Source organism: Acartia tonsa, chromosome 3 (genome assembly GCF_053477335.1).
Source record: "Acartia tonsa isolate MP-2025a chromosome 3, ASM5347733v1, whole genome shotgun sequence".
NCBI lineage: Eukaryota > Metazoa > Arthropoda > Copepoda > Calanoida > Acartiidae > Acartia > Acartia tonsa.
This window is the reverse complement of record NC_137262.1, coordinates 30938086-30959703: the sequence shown is the minus strand read 5'-3', so window position 1 is coordinate 30959703 and position 21618 is coordinate 30938086. Positions and strand designations below refer to the sequence as shown.

General features: G+C 30.3%; 1 protein-coding gene across 1 annotated transcript in view; it reads right to left on the bottom strand.

Annotated features, from left to right (window-relative positions):
* Positions 1-21618, bottom strand: part of LOC145314834 (uncharacterized) — a 46568-nt gene that overhangs the window by 7241 nt on the left and 17709 nt on the right. Inside the window, exons 6-7 of the mRNA XM_080154915.1 lie at positions 17990-18051; positions 11125-11203 (exon numbers count right to left, since the gene is read on the bottom strand). Of these exons, the coding sequence (XP_080011041.1) occupies positions 11125-11203; positions 17990-18051 (141 nt within the window). The remainder of the gene's footprint in view (positions 1-11124; positions 11204-17989; positions 18052-21618) is intronic.

The following is a 21618-nucleotide window of genomic DNA, read 5'->3' as shown; positions in this document are numbered from 1 at the left end:
TTTTGGCATTTATCCAGCTTTTTAAATTTTAAAGAAATTTTAAGATTAAAACATATTAAAAATGTTTTTATATTGTTGCAAAAATGATTTTAAAGACGAAAGAATAACTATATACTCCGCTGAAATCCAAAAAAGCAAACACTCATAAGGCTCGAGTAGAGGTATACACATAAAATAACTTTAACGTATGTTAGTTTCAGGCACAAAATTTGTTTTAGATAACGCATAGAGATATGTAAGGTCGGTGGTTTTCCTCAAAGTGACTAGTCGAGCATAGAACTATTTTAATTTCCTATAATCCTATTATATAAAGTAGTAAGCGTTTTTTGTCTGTCCCGAAGGATCTTGCTAACTACTGAACCGATATTGTTCTTCTTTACAGTGATGCTTTTTATAGGTCCTGAGAAGGTTTTAAACTATTTTTGGAGAGGGTGTCTTCACCCCCCCCCCCAAAAAAAAAATATTTTTTCTACTCTTTTGAAACTTAAATTTAAATGGGATGAGGTCGACTTTTACCCCTCCTACCTTAAGTGCACCTAGAGGCTTCTAGGGGCGTAGCCGCTAGTTTCAAATAAAGAATAAAGGGTTGGGAAAGGTGGGGCTTAGTTTGCTTATTTCTAACAAAAAATGATGAGATAAAAAAACTAAAGGTTCATAGGCTCTAATTAGAATTCCAGATTATTATTTTGTTTGCTACAATGCAATGTGATAACACACCATTGCTGACGGATTGTTTATGCTTTTTAGGATATGGTTTCACTTTAAAATTTTACGTTTTAACAACAATAAAATTTCACAATTAAACTGTCAAGAAAGCATATTTCTTTCTTTCTTATTTGTATTTGTACAAGGATATAAAAAAAAGAAGAGTTTTCCAGTATGGCTTCAAAACCGAGTAGAACTAGTTCTCATCCATGCTGAAAAATCATGTATAGCATCGTATTACAAAAAAAATTAAACCAATATTAATATTAATATTAAAATAAAAATAATAAAATTAATACTAGTTTAAATCATATATTTTTCACTTTTAATATCCGCTGAAATCTGTCTATGATTGGATGCGATATATACCTATTTTACCTCAAAGCTTTCTGCCAAAAAGATTTGTTTCCAACAGTATAAAATGACCAAATAACAAAGTATCTATTTGTTAAAGATATGATTTTTAGGGGAAGTAATGAAAACCTATCTGAAATTAGATAAAACGTTTTAATAAATAATTTAAAAATAAGTCATGCATAAAATCAATATTTTCCCATTTGAAGTAAACTTAAGTATCAGGATCTGTATATTTGCGTGTCCTGAACGATCTGAGAAACTACCGATTGATCTAAAATTCCAGATATGTATTTTATTGGTTCATGTTTTAGGCTATTTTGCAGAGTTTTTTTTTTAAAGTTTTAATCTTTCTAATTTCTAAATATAAATGGTAATGAGACCCCCTAGAGGCTAGCGAAGTAGCCACTGGTTATTTTTTAATGCTTGTCGGACTGTGTAACGACGAACACGTAGAGTTATAGAGAACAAGTCGTCTGGGAAAAATTGTGTAACATGCTGAACATTATTTCCCTGTGTCGCGTGGGAAATTTTTGCCAGGGTAAAAGTTGCTACATATGGCGTATACGAGGATCTAATAATTTATGGATAAACTCTGATTTTTTGGAGGGTGGTTATTTTTTCAAGGGTTGGTGGAGGTTCCAACCTTTATGTTATTTAACAAGATCTTAAGCTACAGACAGACACACAGACAGGTAGACATCCTTCTACTTTTAAAAGGATAAAAATAAAATCTATGGGGAAAAATTCGCGAAAAATGTAATATATTTTAGTTGGACAAAAGTTTAGCTTCTATAGAATTTCACAATTTTATAAGCTATTTTAGATAAAATTCTGAATGTTTAATTTCAACCAAAAAAATAAGTTATCATTTAAACAAATTTGTTAGAAATAGTTATGGAAATCCAGAAAATGGATTTTCCCAATAGTTTTTTTGTTATGATATCTCCATTAGTTAAAAGATCTACTGGCGTATATTTACGCTAAGTTATGCTTCAGGCAAGATTATATAATACGGCACACTTAATATCTTGTACAAAAACAAGTACATTAATATCATGTAGGTCTTATTGTCATTTTTATTGTGTAACATAAGCCTAATCAAATTAATCAATATCTTTATTTTAAAGATTTTATTAGAATCCAACATAAAATTATAAAAAAAATAGGATGTGTGTCTATCTTGCAAACCGCTGAACCGATATGGTTCTGCTTATCTCATATGTCTTGGGAAGGTTTATAAGTATTTTTTAGGATGGTAAACCCATTCTCCATGAGATATCGCCTCCAGAAAAATACCCCCCCCCCCAACAAATCAATTTTGATAAACTTAAAATTTAAAGATGAGGGCCGTTTTACCCCACCTCTCTTTTCCTTGAAGGGGCCCTATAAGCCTCTAACTGCGTTTCCGCTAGTATTTAATAAAAGTATGATGAATAAATTAATATTAAAATTAATTTAGAAAAATCAGTAAGATTATCTTAATTGTTAATTTTTGAAAGATACAAGGTAAAATTCAAAGTAAAGAAAAATATAAAAAATATTAATTTATAAAAAATGGTATTTAAAAAGATTCAAAGAATAGCTGCAGCTCTAAAAACGCTTTAAAAAGTAATGCATATTTGATGAAATATAACATTTTTTCATGTTCTGTAAGACAACATATGCATATGATGCGTATACAACAGATTATTTTCTAATATAAAGAATTTGAATAACGTGTGTGGTAATTTCAATTCTTCACCATCATAATAGGTGCGTGCACGTGCACAGAGATTCCAGGAGGTACACTCAGGGTAGGGAAGAAGATGGGGGGGGGGGGAGTAGAGGGAGTGAAAAAAATAGCAAGGTATTTAAGAGATAAGACAATGGACGATAATTTCATGTATATCCTCAAAAGTGATAAACAAATTATCCTCTTCCTTAGATTTAAACTAAGGGTTGAAAGATTTTATGGCTTGTTTGGATCAACCAATCAAGATTAAATGAAAGTACCCAAAGAGCAATAACTTTGGGTACTAAGTTAACCCAACATTCCCTGTATTGGTCAAGGGAACTCTTTGTTCATCAGCCATATGACACCCATGTCCCTGGAATCAATTTAAAAATTTGTAAGTGTGTGTGTGTGTGTGTGTAGGTGTATAGGTGTGTGAGTGTGACAACGTGTGTGCCCGTGCGTCTAGCTGCATCTTAGGAAGAACGGAAGAACATGACAATTGTAAATAATTATTCAGACAGGAGTATTATCTATCTTTTAGATATCTAGCTATCTTATTATCTATCTTTCTATCTTGTCATGTTACAATCTATCTGGCTGTATAATTATGTAGACAGTAGTATATCAGAAGTATTTTAAAAGGTGTTTAATATTTACAACATAAGAAAATTCTGAAGAACAACAAAAATACAAATACTAATCCGTAAGACAAAAATCATGATAATAAAATAAACTTTTTTTCTAATTTTTCAGTTAGGACCTAATAGTTTCTAATTATAATTTTAAAAAGAGTTCAATTTCTTACTTTTTGTAAAAATGTGCCATATTTGCTATTTCAACTATTAAATTTTATGTGTAGCAATGGATAAACATCCTAAAAAGTAACATTTAATTCCTCATCCGTTTTAGAGCAAATGATTCTAGGAGTTACTTTATCCATTAACTTCGGCCCTAGCCTTAGGGGGGGCATAAGGGGTTCAAACTTCAAACTACCTTAAAGCAGTCTGTTTTATATAGACGACTTTCGTGCAACTGCCGATCCATGCAACTATTTATATAGATTTAATTTCTAATTGTTTTTTTTTAATTGCTAAATGATTTATAATTTTAATAAAAATAATGTAACACGATTTTAACTACTCATTATGACAAATAAATCTTAAAATAATTAAATTTAGAATTTTTTTGTTTCCTTGCATAAAATTGCACATATGTTAAGTTGGCAAATTTTAATATTTTAAATAAAACAATTTCAATTTCAATTGTATGTTATTACGTCTATTAATCAGTCAAAATTAACAAAGACACATAATTAAGTAAATGTAAAATAAATCCTACAAAACTTTGATGTTGCTATTGTATCAACACAAGACTCTAGTAAACATGCAGGGGGGGGAGGGGACATTGGGCTGTTTATTACTCTGGTCCCAAAAGTTTTTTCGTGGGATTTTGGTTAGTTAGTTCATTGCGTTGAGTGTCAAAACAGAAGGTGTAATTTTGTTAATCATAATTGGGGATGAACATCAATTTATCGGCCATTGTCTTATCACTTTAGATCCCTGGTAAACATGTCATTATTAGAACTGTCAAGTTAGCCTATAACGCTTTAAGTCGATGATTTAAAAAAAGATAAAGAAAAAGTATAAGATTTGTTTTTAAAATCACCATACAACCTATACTTATACTCAAAATATCTTCACACAAAACCACCATTTGATCAATTTATAAATAGCAACTTGAAAACACATTATTTTTGTTTCTTGTAGCAAGGTTACAGATATACGCCAATATGTTTTACTTCAATCTTTATACTGAAATTTATTGAACATTGTTGCTAAAGCAACTTATGTACAAAACTGTTCTTTGGCTAAAAAGCAGAAGCACCTTTCTAACAAACATGGCTAATCTAAGTTTTATATAATACCTCCCTCCCCTGAAGCGTACCCAAAAAAAACAGGGAGGGAGGGAACATTTTATTACATTTGTCCCTAAAGTTTTATAATAAAATTTTCTTATTTGTTGGCTCAACAACTATGGGGATTGATTTATTGAATTTGATTGGTTAATTCATTAGGTTGAGTGTCAACACGTTTTTACCACTAACTATAATCTACAGAAGGGGTAATTTTTTGTATAGCATCATTTTAGAGGTACATCAATTTATCGGCCATTGTCTTATCCCTTAAGATCCCTGCCAACAAACCAAATTCCAAATTATAAGCAACACAATACTTCTTGTTATGGTAAAAAATAAATCAGAACGTTTTTACGTTACTGTAGAAAAATTAAGTTAGCTAAAACTTACATTCAGCAAAGAAGTAAATTCTTATTCTATGGCATAAAGTAGTATGGTTTTTTGTCTGAGGCTTAAGATCTCAATAACTACTGCACTGAACTGGTTTTAAGCTATTTCATGTTCAGATTTAAGTCTTGGGATGGTTTAAAGCTATTTTTCTAGCACTTTTAAATACAGAGCCGCTTGATGCAATGAGCGCAGCTACTAGTATCAAATATAGCCTTTTAACAAGAAAGAAAGCTTCCTATTGGTCCTTTCATGTTGCCAAAGCATTAAAAGCATTTTCGGCCATTTTGTTAGAACACTAATAATCAGATTATTCATATGACTTTGTATTTTTTGCTGAATATTCAAAATCAAATACTTGGGTATTCTCATCATTTGTATATGTGAATGTATATTTTGAAATTAAGTATCATTGGGCTGATTACATAAAAATAATTGCACTTTTAATTTTTGAAAATATGTTTCTTTTATGATTGTTAAAGTTACTAGGTAACCAGATTAAATAATGCATAGGTTAATTAAAACAGCATTCAAGAGCATTTTTATTTCTTGTTCATGAATAATTTTTTTAAACGTACTGTTAGGAGAGTAATTGCGTAATTAACGCTCCCACCTCAAGACGGACGAACAATGTGATGTGTACAAAGCAGCTCCGCTATTTAGAAAGACAAGTAGACTAAAAAACCATAATTCATGTAGTTTAACAATGTTTACTTTTATTGAATTTGTATTATCATTAAACGAATGTTAAAAAAATAATGATTCTAAAAATTGTGTCATCATGATGTCTTTTTATGCAAACCTGATAGTCGACGTAAATATTGTAAAATAAATATTTCAAAATTGCCCTTTTTATTAAAGCCATATACGTCGTTGACACTGGACATAAAACCTTTAAATTGCACATTGGAATACTTTTGAAAGGTTGGCCGCAACTTAGATTATAGATGTTCTTGATTTCTAAGAAGTAAAAAAATGCGCCAGTAATTTGGACAAAAATCAACAAACAAGAACTTTTTTTTTGAAGGAAATGGATGTCTGTAATGATTTTACGATAATCACTTCCCATCAACATTAAAGAGTTTAGGATGTTTCCTAATCATGTAAATCATTTGGAACATTTGGTTGAAAGTACCTTTTTACCTTTGATTCGATAAATTTTATCTTAAGATGCCCATCTCTGACACACTTTTTGGTATGCATTGCTAACGTAGCATTATTAATAAAAAATGTCCCCTTGTGTAAAGTATTTAGCTCGGCAAAATCTATAATTTGAGAAAACTGTACCAAATTGCAACAACAGAATTAGACAATTAGCAAAATAATATATATTTTTGCTTTTTAAAAATCCTATTATATAAAGTAGTAAGCTTTTTTGGCTGTTGCAAAAGATCTCGCTAACCGCCAAACCGTTATTGTTTTCCTTACAGTGCAGCTTCTTAATAGTCCAGGGAAGGTTTATAACTATTTTTTTGGGAGGGTACAACCCCAAAAAACTAAAATTGAAAATGCCTCTAGAGACCTCTAGAAGCATAGCCGCTAGTACACATATATTTGAGTGGAATGTTATACTCTAAAGAGACATCATCCTTTAATTATGATTGTATTTAATTAATATTACATCCATGACAGGTTCTGAACCAAAAATTAAAGCAAAGTATTAATTTTACATAAACATACAACCAAGTGTGCTGTCAATGTAGCAAATGATTTATTTTAGTGTAAATTCATATCAGCATATTATGCAAAAGTAAAAAGTAAACTTAAGTAGTAAAGTTGTTATGGATCTTAAGAGATGGGCGATAAATTGATGTATATCCAAAATGATAAAACACTAAATTACCTTTTCTGTAGAATACAATTAGCGATTGTAACGTTTGGACACTCAACATAATAAACACACATTCAAAATTCAATAAAAGTTCCCAAAGTTGTTAAGCCAACAAAAAACCAAAAAAGATATTATAAAACTTTCGGGAATAATGTAATAAACAGCCTAATGTCCCCTCCCCCCATGATCCAATCCATATTCAAAATATTATGCTAAAACAAACAGGTTTACTTGCAACAATGATAGAACACAGTAATCAATTGTGCAAGGAAGTTAGAACCATAATTTCTTCAACTGTGAAATTAAACCCTAATGAGTAGTGCACATTTCTGGGAGCAAAGCTACTATACCACTCATACATGAAATACACGTCCAAGGTGGAGGAAATTAGCCCCATCATACTTTGAATCCCCTTATTTTACCCCCTAAATAATTTTTTAAAAATACATAAGATTACCAGCCTCAAATCTATGAAACCCAAAATTCCCCCGAAAATTTAAAAACAATTTGGAGGTCCCGGCTACCACTCATTTCATTGTGTTATATTTAAAGATCTCAAACACAGGTATACGTTTTCATTGCCAACCATTGTTACCCAACCCTGTTTGAAGCAATACAAGTATCCTATTTTAATTTACTCAATAAAGGAGACTTGAAAATAAAGTGTATGAGGAATTAAAATCACTGCCCAATATACCCCATTTTCAATGTGTAAGTTAAGATTAAATAAAGATTTTTTTATAATAATAGGTTGTTATATAGGTTATAATTACAAACGTTTAAAATCTGCGAAGCTTTGCAAACATTGTAACTTGTTTTATAATTTGAAATTAGTTGATTTTAATAATTATATACAATTCTCATGTTCATGTTTGACAAATTAATAATATGCCTATGCAATAAAATTTGTGAATTATTTGCAAGGATTGGCAAAAATAATTATTTGTTATTATGTGTTAGAACGTGAATATATTCTAAATTCATTTGTTCTCGATTACTACATATCTTTTCTCCATAACATAAATTTAAACAAGGATGACAACATTCATATGTAGTAAAGCACTAACAAACATGGATTGACAAAGGGACAAAATGTATCATACAATTTTCAGTTGTCATAAAAATAACGAAAGATAAAGAAGTCATTAGAATAGAGTATACTCACAAGGTATAACTATACATTTAGTGTATATTACATATGTACATTAGTAAACACCTTTTTCATACGTATTAACAATTAGTTACTATCATACTATGCAGCAAATAAACCTTTATTATTTATCTTTTAGTATTTTTTTTGGTAAAAAACTAGTTTATCATTTTCGCCCCTAAAACACATTGGAACCAACAATTTTAGAGATATTTAACTTTAGACAAAAAGAACCTTACCTCTTTTTTATTATATATATATTTTATATTTCTTCGATAGATATACTTAAATAAATTTTCTATTTTATATGAATGTGCTGCATGTATATTTTTCAGCTGCATTAGAGACTAACTCCAATTAATCATATGTATATCAGCAGTTTCTAATACAATATCATTTGAATTTTGTATCAGAGTAGCAAATTTTGTGTGTGTCCTTAGGTAAGAATGTTGATTACAAACACAGAATTTTTTTTTTATTTTTAATGAAAATTTATTATAAAAGTACATAAAAAATTAATATTATTGTTGATTAAAACAAATTTGCAGAGACAAAAATGCTCTTCGTCCTTTTCAGTCTTTTAATCTAATAATATAAAGTATTAAGATTTTTTTCTAAGGCTTAAGATACTTCTGAACCGATCCTTTATTTTCAGGAAGCTTCGCTATCTTTTCCTATCCCCTTTAGTAAGTATAAAAGGTATGATTCTAATAAGTAAATTATTCATATAAAACCATATAATGTCTCCTCAGGTGCCTTATCCCTGGGTAAAGAGAATAAAGTACAATTCTGTTTTCTACATAATTTATATAACACTATTCAACGTAACTGTTAATTATCAAGGTCAGTAGTAAGTGTTTAAGTCTAACAGGGTTTTAGGAACAGACAAAAATATTAATTTTAAAAAGCTGAATTTTATTCGTTTCTAAAAATTTATCTAACTCATGGTAGCTTGCAGAACTATAAAGGGTGCTCATAATAAATAAGAAAATAATTTTATTAATTTGATGATATATAAGACACTTGCGCCCCTAGCATTCAGGGGCTCAGTGTTCAAAAGGGTATGCAGTGAACCATCATGTGTCCTATGTGAAGCTTCCCTAAAAAGGAGAACAAAATCAGTTCAGTAGTTTTGTCATATACAAAATCTACTAATATTTCAATTCTAATTATCAAAAGGGCATTTATCATTTCCTTTTTTATTTTAATATCGTTCATCTTTTAATTCGTGGGTACTATATGAATCAAAGTAACACTCTAATTTTTATGTGTTCTTGTTTAAAATTGATTTATTGCAAATCAATGAAAAATTATATGATTTTACTCTATGTTATCATTTTAAGATAAAAGGAAACACGTCATGAATAATCCTTATATAAAAGTACCAGGATGCCTAATTTGTGTGTCTGTATGTCTGTTTATGTATTTTTACAGAAGAACCTCGTTATCCAAGAAAAATCAACCCAGGAAAAAATGCCCTCCCAAAATGTAAATGAAAAGTGGAGGATGCATTCCTCCCCTCTTCCTTCAAAATGAACTTAAAATCTATATTTTTAAATCCTAGAAAATGCGCAAAAAAGTTGAATATGAATTGTATTATGAAATTGAAACCTAACACTAATCAACACAAGCTAAAAACATAACAATAAAGTATACTTCTTGCTATTCAGAAATTCCAGATTGTCAAATTTTTTTTAGTCATAGATAATGCATATTATCTAAAATAGAAATGAGTGAACTAAAAAGTCGTATAAAATTCTTAAAGTTATCAAAAGAAAAGTTAAGTTATTTAGCAAAAGTTTTGGTGAATTATTATGTTAGAAGGAAAATAAAGAAAATACAAATAAATTGAAAACCCTGATAAAACTAGTGTACGTTATAGACTGACCGATAAAATTGCCTATTCAGCTGCTACGACGCAAAAACATCAGTCTGAATTAGTTATTGTCCAAGTAAATTGACTTTTTCTAATTTTGGCACTGAGTTTGATTAATCGGTAATATCTTTCTAGTCGCAAGTGAACCAATTAAAACCCCTCCTTAAATTTAAAGTATTTAGAACCCTATTTATTATGATTCTTTTTGGTTAGGTTAAATAAGATTTATGAGATCTTTTAAGGCCTAGAAATAACCAAACAGGTTTACATACAATTACAAGAAAAGATTTATTATTACTTGGATCTAACACCAGATTATTATGTACTCTAATAATGTTTAGCCTGTAGCTGGCTAAAATAACGACCCCATCCTCAATTCACTCACTTTACCCCAAGCCCTCCCCTCCTACTGAATGAACAAACTGACTAATATCAATTATTACAAGGGGGAGGGATGAGTTGAAACTTGAGTTAAAGGGATCGAATAATCTACATTTGATTACATTAAAAAACATCAAAGCCTGTTTTATTTTACATTGTTGTGAAGAGACAAGACAGCTGGAACAATAATCATCATTTGAATCAAGAAAAATAATCTAAATCTTATAAATCTTGATGGAAATTTGTGGAATATGAACTTAGAATACATTGATTGGTAGGTACTAACTAACAGTACCCACACTTTTCTACCACATATTTATTAAGCTTTTACATGTTAATAGGGGGTGAACATCAATTTTTTGCCCATAAAACAATTGTCTCTCTTTTATATCCAAACTTAATATAAAAAATGTTTTAGTTTGGGGAGATTAAAATATCTTCCATGGGGGTATCTAACCATTTTTCATACGTACCTGTATGGAAGAAACTGAAGATCTTTTGGATAAAGTTATTTCCGAGTTCTTTCTATCTATTCAGAGTTCTACCTATCTATTCTGAGTTATACCTATCTATCTATCTACAGTACCTGTCTGGAAGAAACTGAGGATCTGTTTGATAAAGTTCTCTCAGAGTTCTATCTATCTATTCTGAGTTCTATCTATCTATCTACCGTACCTGTCTGGAAGAAACTGAGGATCTGTTTGATAAAGTTCTCTCAGAGTTAAATCTATCTATTCTAAGTTCTATCTATCTATTCTGAGTTCTATCTATCTATCTATTCAGAGTTCTATCTATCCATCTACCGTACCTGTCTGGAAGAAACTGAGGATCTGTTTGATAAAGTTCTCTCAGAGTTGACGGAATCTTTGCGAATTCTAGAGTCAGGTCTGAAAAATAAATGGATTTATTATTACTGATTTTCATGTATTGAAACTTGAGCTAGTTAAAATAACGATCCACCCTCAACCGTATCCCTTTTTACTCCATCCACTCCTTTCCTACTGAATGAACGAACTGACCAATAAGTGGTGTCTATGTTAGCAAGCTATGAAAAGAATTACATTCAAGTTAGGGGAACTAGCTCCTTAGGAACTCAAATTTTCCGTCTGTCAATAACAGTTAAATTTCGTCCTAATAATGATCATTCTTGAGCTACATCAACTTATATTTGAATCATGTAATTAATATCCTAATACTATATAAAATACTTTTTTATTAGGCATAAAAATCAAAACAGTTTTTCTTTATATGAAGCATGTCATATTGAAAAAAAATATAAATCTTGTAAACGCTGTAAGAATCAACACATTTAAACCTAACCATGACATATGCGTTAATAATAGTGCATTTTTTTTCAAGGAAAAGGTATATTTCAAATTATTTAAGATGTGTATCTAAGTAAAATGTATTTGTCAAAGACTATTTTTGTAGTCATAAAGAATCTGGAATTAGCCCTAAAAAAATCACAATCCAATTCATTAAAATACAAATATACTTAAGGGGATGCTCAACACACTTCTCGGAGAAAGGTCCTAAAGGCTAGGGGAATAGTTACTAAAATCCATTGGTCATTTCCACTCTTTCTCTTTCTATAATAATTTTTTTTTTTTTAGCTGGATCCATAATGTCCCTGCGTCTCATATTTACTATCTTACAATTACTAGATGCACTAGTGGCTAGAGAGATATGATACACAGACTAAACTTCTTGGAAAATTTGTACAAGGATGACAAGATTATACATGGAAGCGAAGCGAATTAGGAAGTATGATTTGTATTTTGTTGTAAAGCTAAAACATATTTGATTTTTATGTAGGGTAGTTTAACTAAGTATTCTAATATCAATTTGATTATACAAAACATACAATTATAATCAAACATTAGCATCGTATAAAATAAATAGATAATAGATAAGAAAAACTTTATTGGCCTTCTTTTATTTGTTCTAGATGGTTAAAACACTTTGATCTCTTTTCTATGCAAAAAATTTCACACTTATCTTTCTATAATAATTGCAAACAAGAACAGGATAGAAAAGCAAACTAAAAAGTAAAAATTTGTGAAATGTTAGGTTTATAAAAAGAATGGTTCAATTGAATTGCAACCATAACATCCCCTCTATTCAATTAGCTAGCAACTGCATGCTTGCCTCATCAATAAGCCTGGACAAAACAACAAAACTAATAAAATCAGACCAAGATTTGCTTACAACTAAAAGTTACTTAAAAGTTAGTCTTCTCCTTTGTATCTGTTTGTCCTTGTTAAAAGTGCAACAATTAAATGAAAATAAAGAAGGTCATATATATTTTTGTTTGCCAGAAGTCGTCTCAAGTTTTGTACAGTATTGTATTGCTATTCTTAGTTTTTCATCAGAGAATGAATCCAATTGGTTTCTGCATAATATAAAGATGTTCTGGACTGCGAGGAAAACACATGAATTGCAATGCAATGGTTTTAAAATATTCTCAATTTAATAGATTGCCAGTATCTTCAATGAATGGAAAAGTAAAATTTTAACATATTGTTTAAATGCATTATTTGCATTGAATGAAAACATTGTTTAGACATCAAGTACTTCTGCAAAACAGAAATTTCTTATTGTATTAAAAAATAATTTTGACGATTGTGCTTTTCAAGACAGCTATAAACTTGTTCAAGAGCTGTTTTAAGTCAATTTCTAGATTTTTTTATTTTAAAATGTTTAAGAACTTTTAAATTTGAAGCAAGGGTTATACATATCATTTAGGGGCTTTGGTAAAACTTATATTAATATTAGGATGCTGTCTTGCACTCAGGGGCATCAATGGGGGAGGGGGGTCCCTCCGAAACCCTTTAAATAGCCCTTAGAAGCTAGGGACGCAGCTGTGAGCTTCTTCCGTTTAGATCGGATCAAACGTTTTGTTAAAACACAGCATCAAAAGTAAAATAACATATTTAGCTATAAATAATAATAATTAACATTAAATAATTGATTTTTATGAAAGAATGGGAAGGTCTTATAAAAATAATAATCTCCTCATTGTCTGGTTAATATTTTTCTTACCCTCGTTTATAATAAGTTATTAAAAACAAGGATAGATATTTGAGTAAACAAATTTTCTCGTATTCATTCGAATCTGGTGGATAGGAACCGGTTCTCATCCATACGAAAAAACTATGTCTAGCATCGTATTATATCCAGTTTTCTACGAATATAGAAATGTACAATCCTAAGATTAAAACCAGTTTTTTTAGCCGGTGCCTCCGGCACCTCGGGGCTAAAAAAAACTAGTTTTAACCTTATAATTGTACACTCTATATCCGCGGAAAGCCGTTTATAATACGATACGAGAAATAACTATTATTGGTTCGGCCATCTCTAGCAACTCGGGCCAACTAAACAAGTTTTTTTTAAGTCCTGTAGGAAAGTATATATTTTCTAGTATAGCTTGCAAATATTCGGAGCAAGGTTATTATTTCATTACTATGTCTGCAGTGATCTAAGGGTCACAGGGATAAGATAATAGCCTGTAAATTGATGTTCTTCCCCAATGATGATAAATAAAATTACCCTTTCTGTAGATAACATTTAGTGGTGGAAACACTCAACTTAATGAACCAACCAATTAAAACTTAATACAAGTCCGCAAAGTTGTTAAGCCAACGAGTAAGAAAACGTTATTTAAATACTTTGGGGATTAGTTTAATAAACAGCCCAATGTCCCCTTTCTTTCTGATTTGTTTGTTTATCCATATCTATAACCTCTTTTGGAGAATACTTTTTTTTTATATCCTCGCAGTTAGCCTGTTTATAAAGTGTTGTATTATATTATGATTATCCTTGCCTTTTGTTTTAATTAATGGTAAATCTAAACAATTGTTTAGCCATGAGGAAATATAACAAAAACGAAGATACATAGCCCAGAGGATCAACACAAAAAATCAAACAAATTTTATTTATGTTAGGTAATTAGGTATACTTGCATGTAAAATAAGTACATCATTAGAGTAAAACAATAGAGGGGAAAGGGTTAAATAACTGTATATCCCCACCCCGTGAACTCTGAACTGACTTTCAATTGGGTCTTTGAATAACAGCCATGTCGCTACAAAAGATCAGAAAGTAACTTGCTAGCAGACGAAAATGGTCCTCAAAAAAGGGGCCAGATAGTCTGGGTTATACATTTATACTTAATACATTTTTAGTACTTCTATATTAGTTAAAGGTACATATGTGAATATAAGACGTGTATTATGTTTTCCCAGTTTATCTATCTTAATGAACTACTTAAGTACATATGAAAAGTGTCTCATCTGCCTCCCCCCCCCCATTTATACAGAAATAATGAATAAGTGATCCGGTTAGTAAGTCAATGTGGGAGATGAGAACTTATAAAGATGATACGCATGTAAAACATCAAAATGACCAGGCCGGCACAAATATTTGTCTTGAAAAATTGTTTTGGTCGACTGGGCAAAGATTTGATTAAAATGCGTATAATCCGACTGTTTGTAATTGTAATCAAATTTTAAATTATAATGCAAGTATGTCAATTTGTGATTTGTGTTCTTTTATATCATAGAGTACATTACTGCATACTATTGAAAAATAATACGCCAAAGACATCATTTTTTCTGAAGAAAAGTTTGCAGAAGTTCATGAAAAGCACAATATAACTTCTTCTAATCAAGAAAAAGTAAAGCAAGATTTATTCAAAGAAGTTGTATCAACTTTTTTGCTTTTTATTTAAGATAGCTAGCCGGTCCTTTCAGTAAGTAGTAGATGTAAAATTTTTCATAGAATTCAGATATGCAATCGGTTTTTTTGTAGACCTCTTATTTTTAAAGTAATTTAAGTTTTTAAAAAAAATAATTAAGTCGGTTTTAAGGTACTAAAACGCAATAATATAAAAGAAGAAAATGGCCAGTATGAACAAAAATAGTAAGATCTTTAATTTGACACCTTACTTTTAAAATTCTGTTGAGTAATTATTGAAAAAATCTATTTTTTTAACCTCGATTTAATAAAAACTTTAGACCTAAATATTTTCTCAAACAGACATAAAAAACATGGGTTCATATATTAGGGTGGGTCGATTTTGGACATTTTTTTTCTGAGGCCAAAGCGGGGATCTGCACTCAATTTATATAGATATAATACACCTCTGGATGATTTAAAATTTATCCTAAGTCTTAAAACCGCTGACGACCAGACATTCAATTGTATAGCTATTTGTAAATGGGAGTCAAAAATTTATTGAATCAGAATTATGGCTTCATGGTGCTCCCTGGAAATGCCTTGAGGAGCTGAGTCAGGAACTTTTGTCCGTTTCAAAAAATCTCGTTCCTAGACTGAGAAAATCTAAAAAAACCTCTACAAATTGGACAATTCTCAATAAACCTTAAAATTTTGGGTTTTTTTAGTGATTTCTAAGGCTAGGAACGAGATATTTTGAAACGGACAAAAGTTCCTGATTCAGCTCCTCAAGGCCTTTCCAGGGAGCACCATGAAGCCATAGTTCTGATTCAAAAAAATTTTTTGAATGTCGTCTTTGCATACTAATAAGTAATGAATTATATTTTTAAATGGTCGTGTTCTAAAACTCAATTTTTTAAAATTCTTTTTCGGTCAGAAATGTTTTTAAGGTTAATTTTATCTGTTGCATATCCCCGCTTTGTCTAATTCCGATATGAACCCACCCTATCATATATACCTTTAGAATCAGAAAAATATTACGAATCTATTCTAAGCAAAATTGAAAAAGTTTTATAAAACTATAATAAAAAAAATAAGTTTATTTTAAGAATCATAATTTTCAGCTTTAAAGGGTTAGCTTAAACCAAACCTGAAAAAAACCTAAACAAAAGACAATGCAATGTAGCAGATATTTTTTAAACACAAGAAACAATAATGTATTTTTAACTGCATTGTTTTGAAGTTTATAAACAGACTGATGCATATTTGTTCATAATTTTTCATTCTTTACATGTTCTTTAATATCACTATATTTATTGTAGTATCTATTGTATATATTGTATGAACGTTCTCCTTTTTTTCTGGCAATTCTATAGGTTAATTTTATAGATTAAGCTTCCCGATTTGTCAATTTTTGCAATTTGTGATTGGCTAGTTTAGTAGTTACAATTCTTAAAATAACTTTTTTATTTTTTCTATTTTTTATTACAATTTTTTTAAACTTTTTCAATTTTGCTTACAATGGATTCATATTATTTTTCTCATTCTAATGGTATATATGAACCCATATTTTTTATGTCTGTATGAGAAAATATTTAGGTTTAATGTTTTGATTAAACCGAGGTTAAAAAAATAGATTTTGTCAACAATTACTCAACAGAATTTTAAAAGTAAGGTGTCAAATTAAAGATCTTACTATTTTTGTTTATACTGGCTATTTTCTTCTTTTATTTTGTTGCGTTTTAGTACCTTAAAACCGACTTAATTTTTTTTTAAAAAAACTTAAATTACTTAAAAAATAAGAGGTCTTTAAAAAAACCGATTGCATATCTGAATTCTATGAAAAATTTTACATCTACTACTTACTGAAAGGACCGGCTAGCTATCTTAAATAAAAAGCAAAAAAGTTGATACAACTTCTTTATAGACTTATATGGCAAGTGGACAAAACAGGGTAATTTGCAATGTTTGAAAAGTATAACATTGTGCATTATGCTTATAAATATTGATAAAATGCTCCTATAAGATAGGATATGAAAACTATATGACTCTAGTTCATGCACATATAAACATATTGTTTCATTAAAATAATGAAAAATAGCTTTATGCTATGTGAACATTTTTTAAAAGCAAATCTTTTCTGCAGTTCATCTGGCCGTCAGATTTATAGAAACTCATAATCGGATTTCTTTTAGTACAATCATGTAATGTATTAAAAATAATTTTGCTTAGTTTTTAGTTATAACAAAAATCCTATACGTTCTGTTTTTCAAAAATATAAATACCATTTTTGTGTCAACTATGCTTTAAGAGCGACGTGAAAGTTTGAGGAAGGTTGTAATATGCGCATTGCAATTAATGTAAAAAGTCTTCTATTTAATAATGGTTATCATCAAAATAGAGGAATGAGAAACTGTCCCAATTTTGTATAACTTTAGCGGAACAAGTTCCAATTACGTCATATTTTTCTTTCCCGAAAAAGGGAGGGGGGGAAGAAAATCTCTTCAAAAGAGATGGGGAAAACCCCCTTTTCTCCCATCTCTTTTTTCTTCCCCCCTTCCCTTTTTTTTCTTTCCCCCTTCTCTTTTTCGGGAAAGAAAAATATGACGTAATTGGAACTTGTTCCGCTAAAGTTATACAAAATTGGGACAGTTTCTGATTCCTCATCAAAATATTGTAGGGCCGTGTCACTTTACAATTAATTCCACTTAATGTTCCTTCTTTCTTTGGCTTAGCTATTATGAATGTTGTGATACTTGTTAATACATTGAGATAGGCATTTTCTACAATATGATGCATTTACCAGTTGATGTGCGACAACAATTAAATTTCTATAGCGTTGGTCATTTTCTTTTTATCATTATGGTGTAGATATGTTATTTTTTTAGTCCATGAATTAGAAAATGGTTTTTATAAAACTTCGTATACAAGTATAATTTCTGATTTTTTACTTCAAATACCTCCTATTATTTTGAAGAAAGAAGTTAAAAAATGTCTACCTGACAGGTCCAGGATTTGAACTAGCATCTGACACTGGACTTGATCCTCTAGAATCTGTCTCCTGAAATATTAATATATATTTGAACTAGCATCTGACACTAAATTTGATCCTCTAGAATCTGTCTTCTAAAAGATCAATATACTTCAAAATTTACAAAACTTATTTTTTCCCCCAAATTTATACTATTTTTTTACAACAATTTCATTGTTTAATTTCATTTCGCATTGTTATTAAAAGTTAGTTTCTGAGATTTTTTGGTTTACAGGGATGAGACAATAGAATACAAAGTAAGTTTTCCTAAGCTTGTAGTAGTTGGTAGATAAAGTAGTGATGAAAGGTTTGTAGATTGATAAATCTGCCATTGTTCGTTCCCTCCCTGGGACTGTTTTTGCCAAGTAGCACCGCACTATGTTCCAGCGAGTGACAAATAATCGTTTTTTACATTTTGGAAAGTACACTTTTAAACAATTGTTTAGTAATATACACAAGTTTTTGGAAATAAAGCCGAAAGAATTAGCTCTTTGCTATGAAAAATAAGAATTTTATGTGTAATTATACCAGAGGTTTGGAATTAAGTTCCTTTTCATCATTGTTAACAACTATTTTTAAAGTCAACTAAACTACATTTCAAATCAGTGTGGACCCTTTATTTTTAAAGCTATTTTTAAGTATTATATATTTTTGGAATCAGTATGTAATAATTTATACGTTTAGCCTCTAAAAGAAGTCAAATCTCCATTTTTTGATGTAATTGTAGATGGTTTTCTTAGCATACCCGATTTCTGTAAAATAGACAATTTTCTTCTAATGAAAATTTTACATTTGGTTCTAGATCTTTTAAGCGCAAAAGAGCGCAAGCAAATCCTCTTACATGGTGATATTAGATGTATGTATAATATCAGAGAACTTTACCCTGTGTATGCGAAGGTATGCGAAGTTTGTTTTTTTTAAGCCCTAAAGATACTAGGGTCTATCAAAAAATAACAATTTTTTAAGATATAAAAGTAATTTATTTTCTACTTATTTAAAACACATATTCATTTAAACTAAAAGCAAAGAAAAGTTTTAATAAAGATTATCCCTAAATGTCTAGGCTCTTATCTGAACCATTTTACCTTTTTATTGGGGGGGGGGGGGGGGAAGGCCCACTTATATCCACATCTGAACCCATTAAAGCTAGAAGTTTAAAATTTTTATGTCGTTTCCTAGTTCAAATATATATTCTTATTTAATTTGTTAGCATTATTTACTCCCTTCACCCTTTTATTAAGCAACCTTTTTCCAAAGGTGCTTTCATACTTATTAAAAAAAGACAAGTAGAATTTGTATTGTTTAAGATAGAAAGAGCTTCCTTTCAAGTAAATTGAAGATAAAATGAAAGTCTTAAATATCAGAAATTTATAGGGATTAGACAATAGCCGAGAAATTAATGTACATTCCCAATGCTAATACACAAAATTGCCCCTTCTTTAAATTACAATCAGTGATTGAAACGTTTGGACACTCAACTAATAAACCAACCAATCAAAATTCAATAAAAGTCCAGCAAATTGTTATGCCTACAAATAAGAAAACGCTATTTGGTGAATTTGGGGACTATTATAATAAACAGCCCATTGTCCCCTCCCTCCCTACATATAGATATACACACAGAAAATAAATAAGAAATAGGCTCATCTGTATGTCAACTTTAGATTAGAAATCTCAAAATATAAATTTCGGCGGCGGCGGTCGGTGGGAAAACGGCGGCAGATTTTTATATGATTTCAGTAGGTCATACATACTTGTTAGAAAAGCTTATGTTTAAAATTTGAAGTCTTTAGGTAAAAAATTGCGGTCTCAAGAGCTGTTTAAAGATTTCTGAGGGATCAGGACCTGCAGGATCATACCTGGACCCTGAAATTGACTTAAACACTTAAATTTGATATTGGTATGTACTGGTATAGGATATTTTAGTAATTGGTAACTTAAAATGCTTAGTTTAAGGCAAACAAAATATTTTTGCTCTTTACCTGTATGACCCTGCCAGGTTTGCTGGCATCCTGTGCCAGCCAGGATGGAGATATTTAAAATTTCGCCATTATATTGAAAGATATATGGATACTTATTGCTATTTAAATAAAATTTCATCAAAATCTTTAAATATACACTCTCTATGATTTTTTGTCATTTTTTGGCTTTTCTGGAACACGGTGCACCGTATCGTGATATCGTTATAGGGTCGTTTGTGGTCGCCCTTAGTTTCACAATGCAGGTGTTCATTTAAGCCAGCTAATTTAGCGATATGCGTAGAGATGCTGTGCTAATAACATTATTTTTAATCGTTTAAGGAATCATCTTTTAAATGTCAGGTTAAACATGACCATTCCATTATATTTCAAAAAAGCTACAAAAAAGGCAAAATTGGGTTAAAGACTTTTTGTTTATGATTACAGAGTTTTTATGCCCAATTTGGGTATAGTCCCTTTTCTTGACAACGCCTCTTAAGAGGCGTTAATTCGTATTTTCATAGTAGCTTTTCTCATATTTCTAGCCTCTGTGGGGGGGGGGGGGGTCATCTATCCCTGCGGGGCCAATTGCCTAACCCTGCGGGACAATCACCTAACTTAACTTAACCTAACCTAAAATAACCTATAAAAAGCTACTTTGAAAATACGACGAAAAGCCACATAATAGGTGTTGCCACGAAAGGGACTATACCCCCCAATTGTTAAAGAAATCATCTTGCAATGATTAATATCAATAAAACGATTCTAACATACCAGGGTTAGGACCATAACATACAGAATGAAACAAATGTAGAAATGCTTTGCCTTTAGTAAGTAACACAAGTCGTAAATTTCAAGACTTATGAAAATCTAATTTTGAATTTTGGTTATTTTCTTAGAAAACCCACCAAAATCATAATAGTTCCAAACTTTGGTAAATTTTTATTTAACAGATGTGGGAACACGAAAAGAGGGGAGTGGGGGGGTGTTATCATTTATTTTTAAACTGCTTGTGAAAATTAGCCTTTTTCCACCTTTTTTTGTCTGTTTCATCTGTAAATGAATTAGACCACTTTACAGCTTTTTATGATAATATAATTATAATAAATAAGAAATGATACAAAAGAAAAATCTAACGAATAAGATTTCCTGTTAAACACACTTGGTTAAGTTGACATGCATTAGCAAAGATCATTTTAGTGTTATAATTTCGCTTACTAAATTAAGCAATACTTCTATATCAGAAACTCCTTTCTAACAGAGAGGGAGGAGACATCATACCAAAATTGATACTTGTACCCAACGTTTCTATAATATATTTTCTTTGATCAAAACTTTTGGCACTTTAATTAAATCTTGATTGGCTAGTTCAAATTATTCAACAAATAATTTTAATCTTTAGAAAGGGTAATTTTAATTATCATCATCAATTTATCGTCCATTGTCTTACCCCATAAGATCCTTTTTTTATCATTACGATTTAGTACTTTGTCGATTTAATAGCAACGCCGAAGGTTTTTTTACTGTACGCACATCTTGAGTTAAAATTAAATAGAGACCTTTGTTTGTAAATTTTCACAAGATAATTAGCAAGAGGGAGTTTTAATACAGGGATCGCCATCCGCAGCCGTCCTTGCTT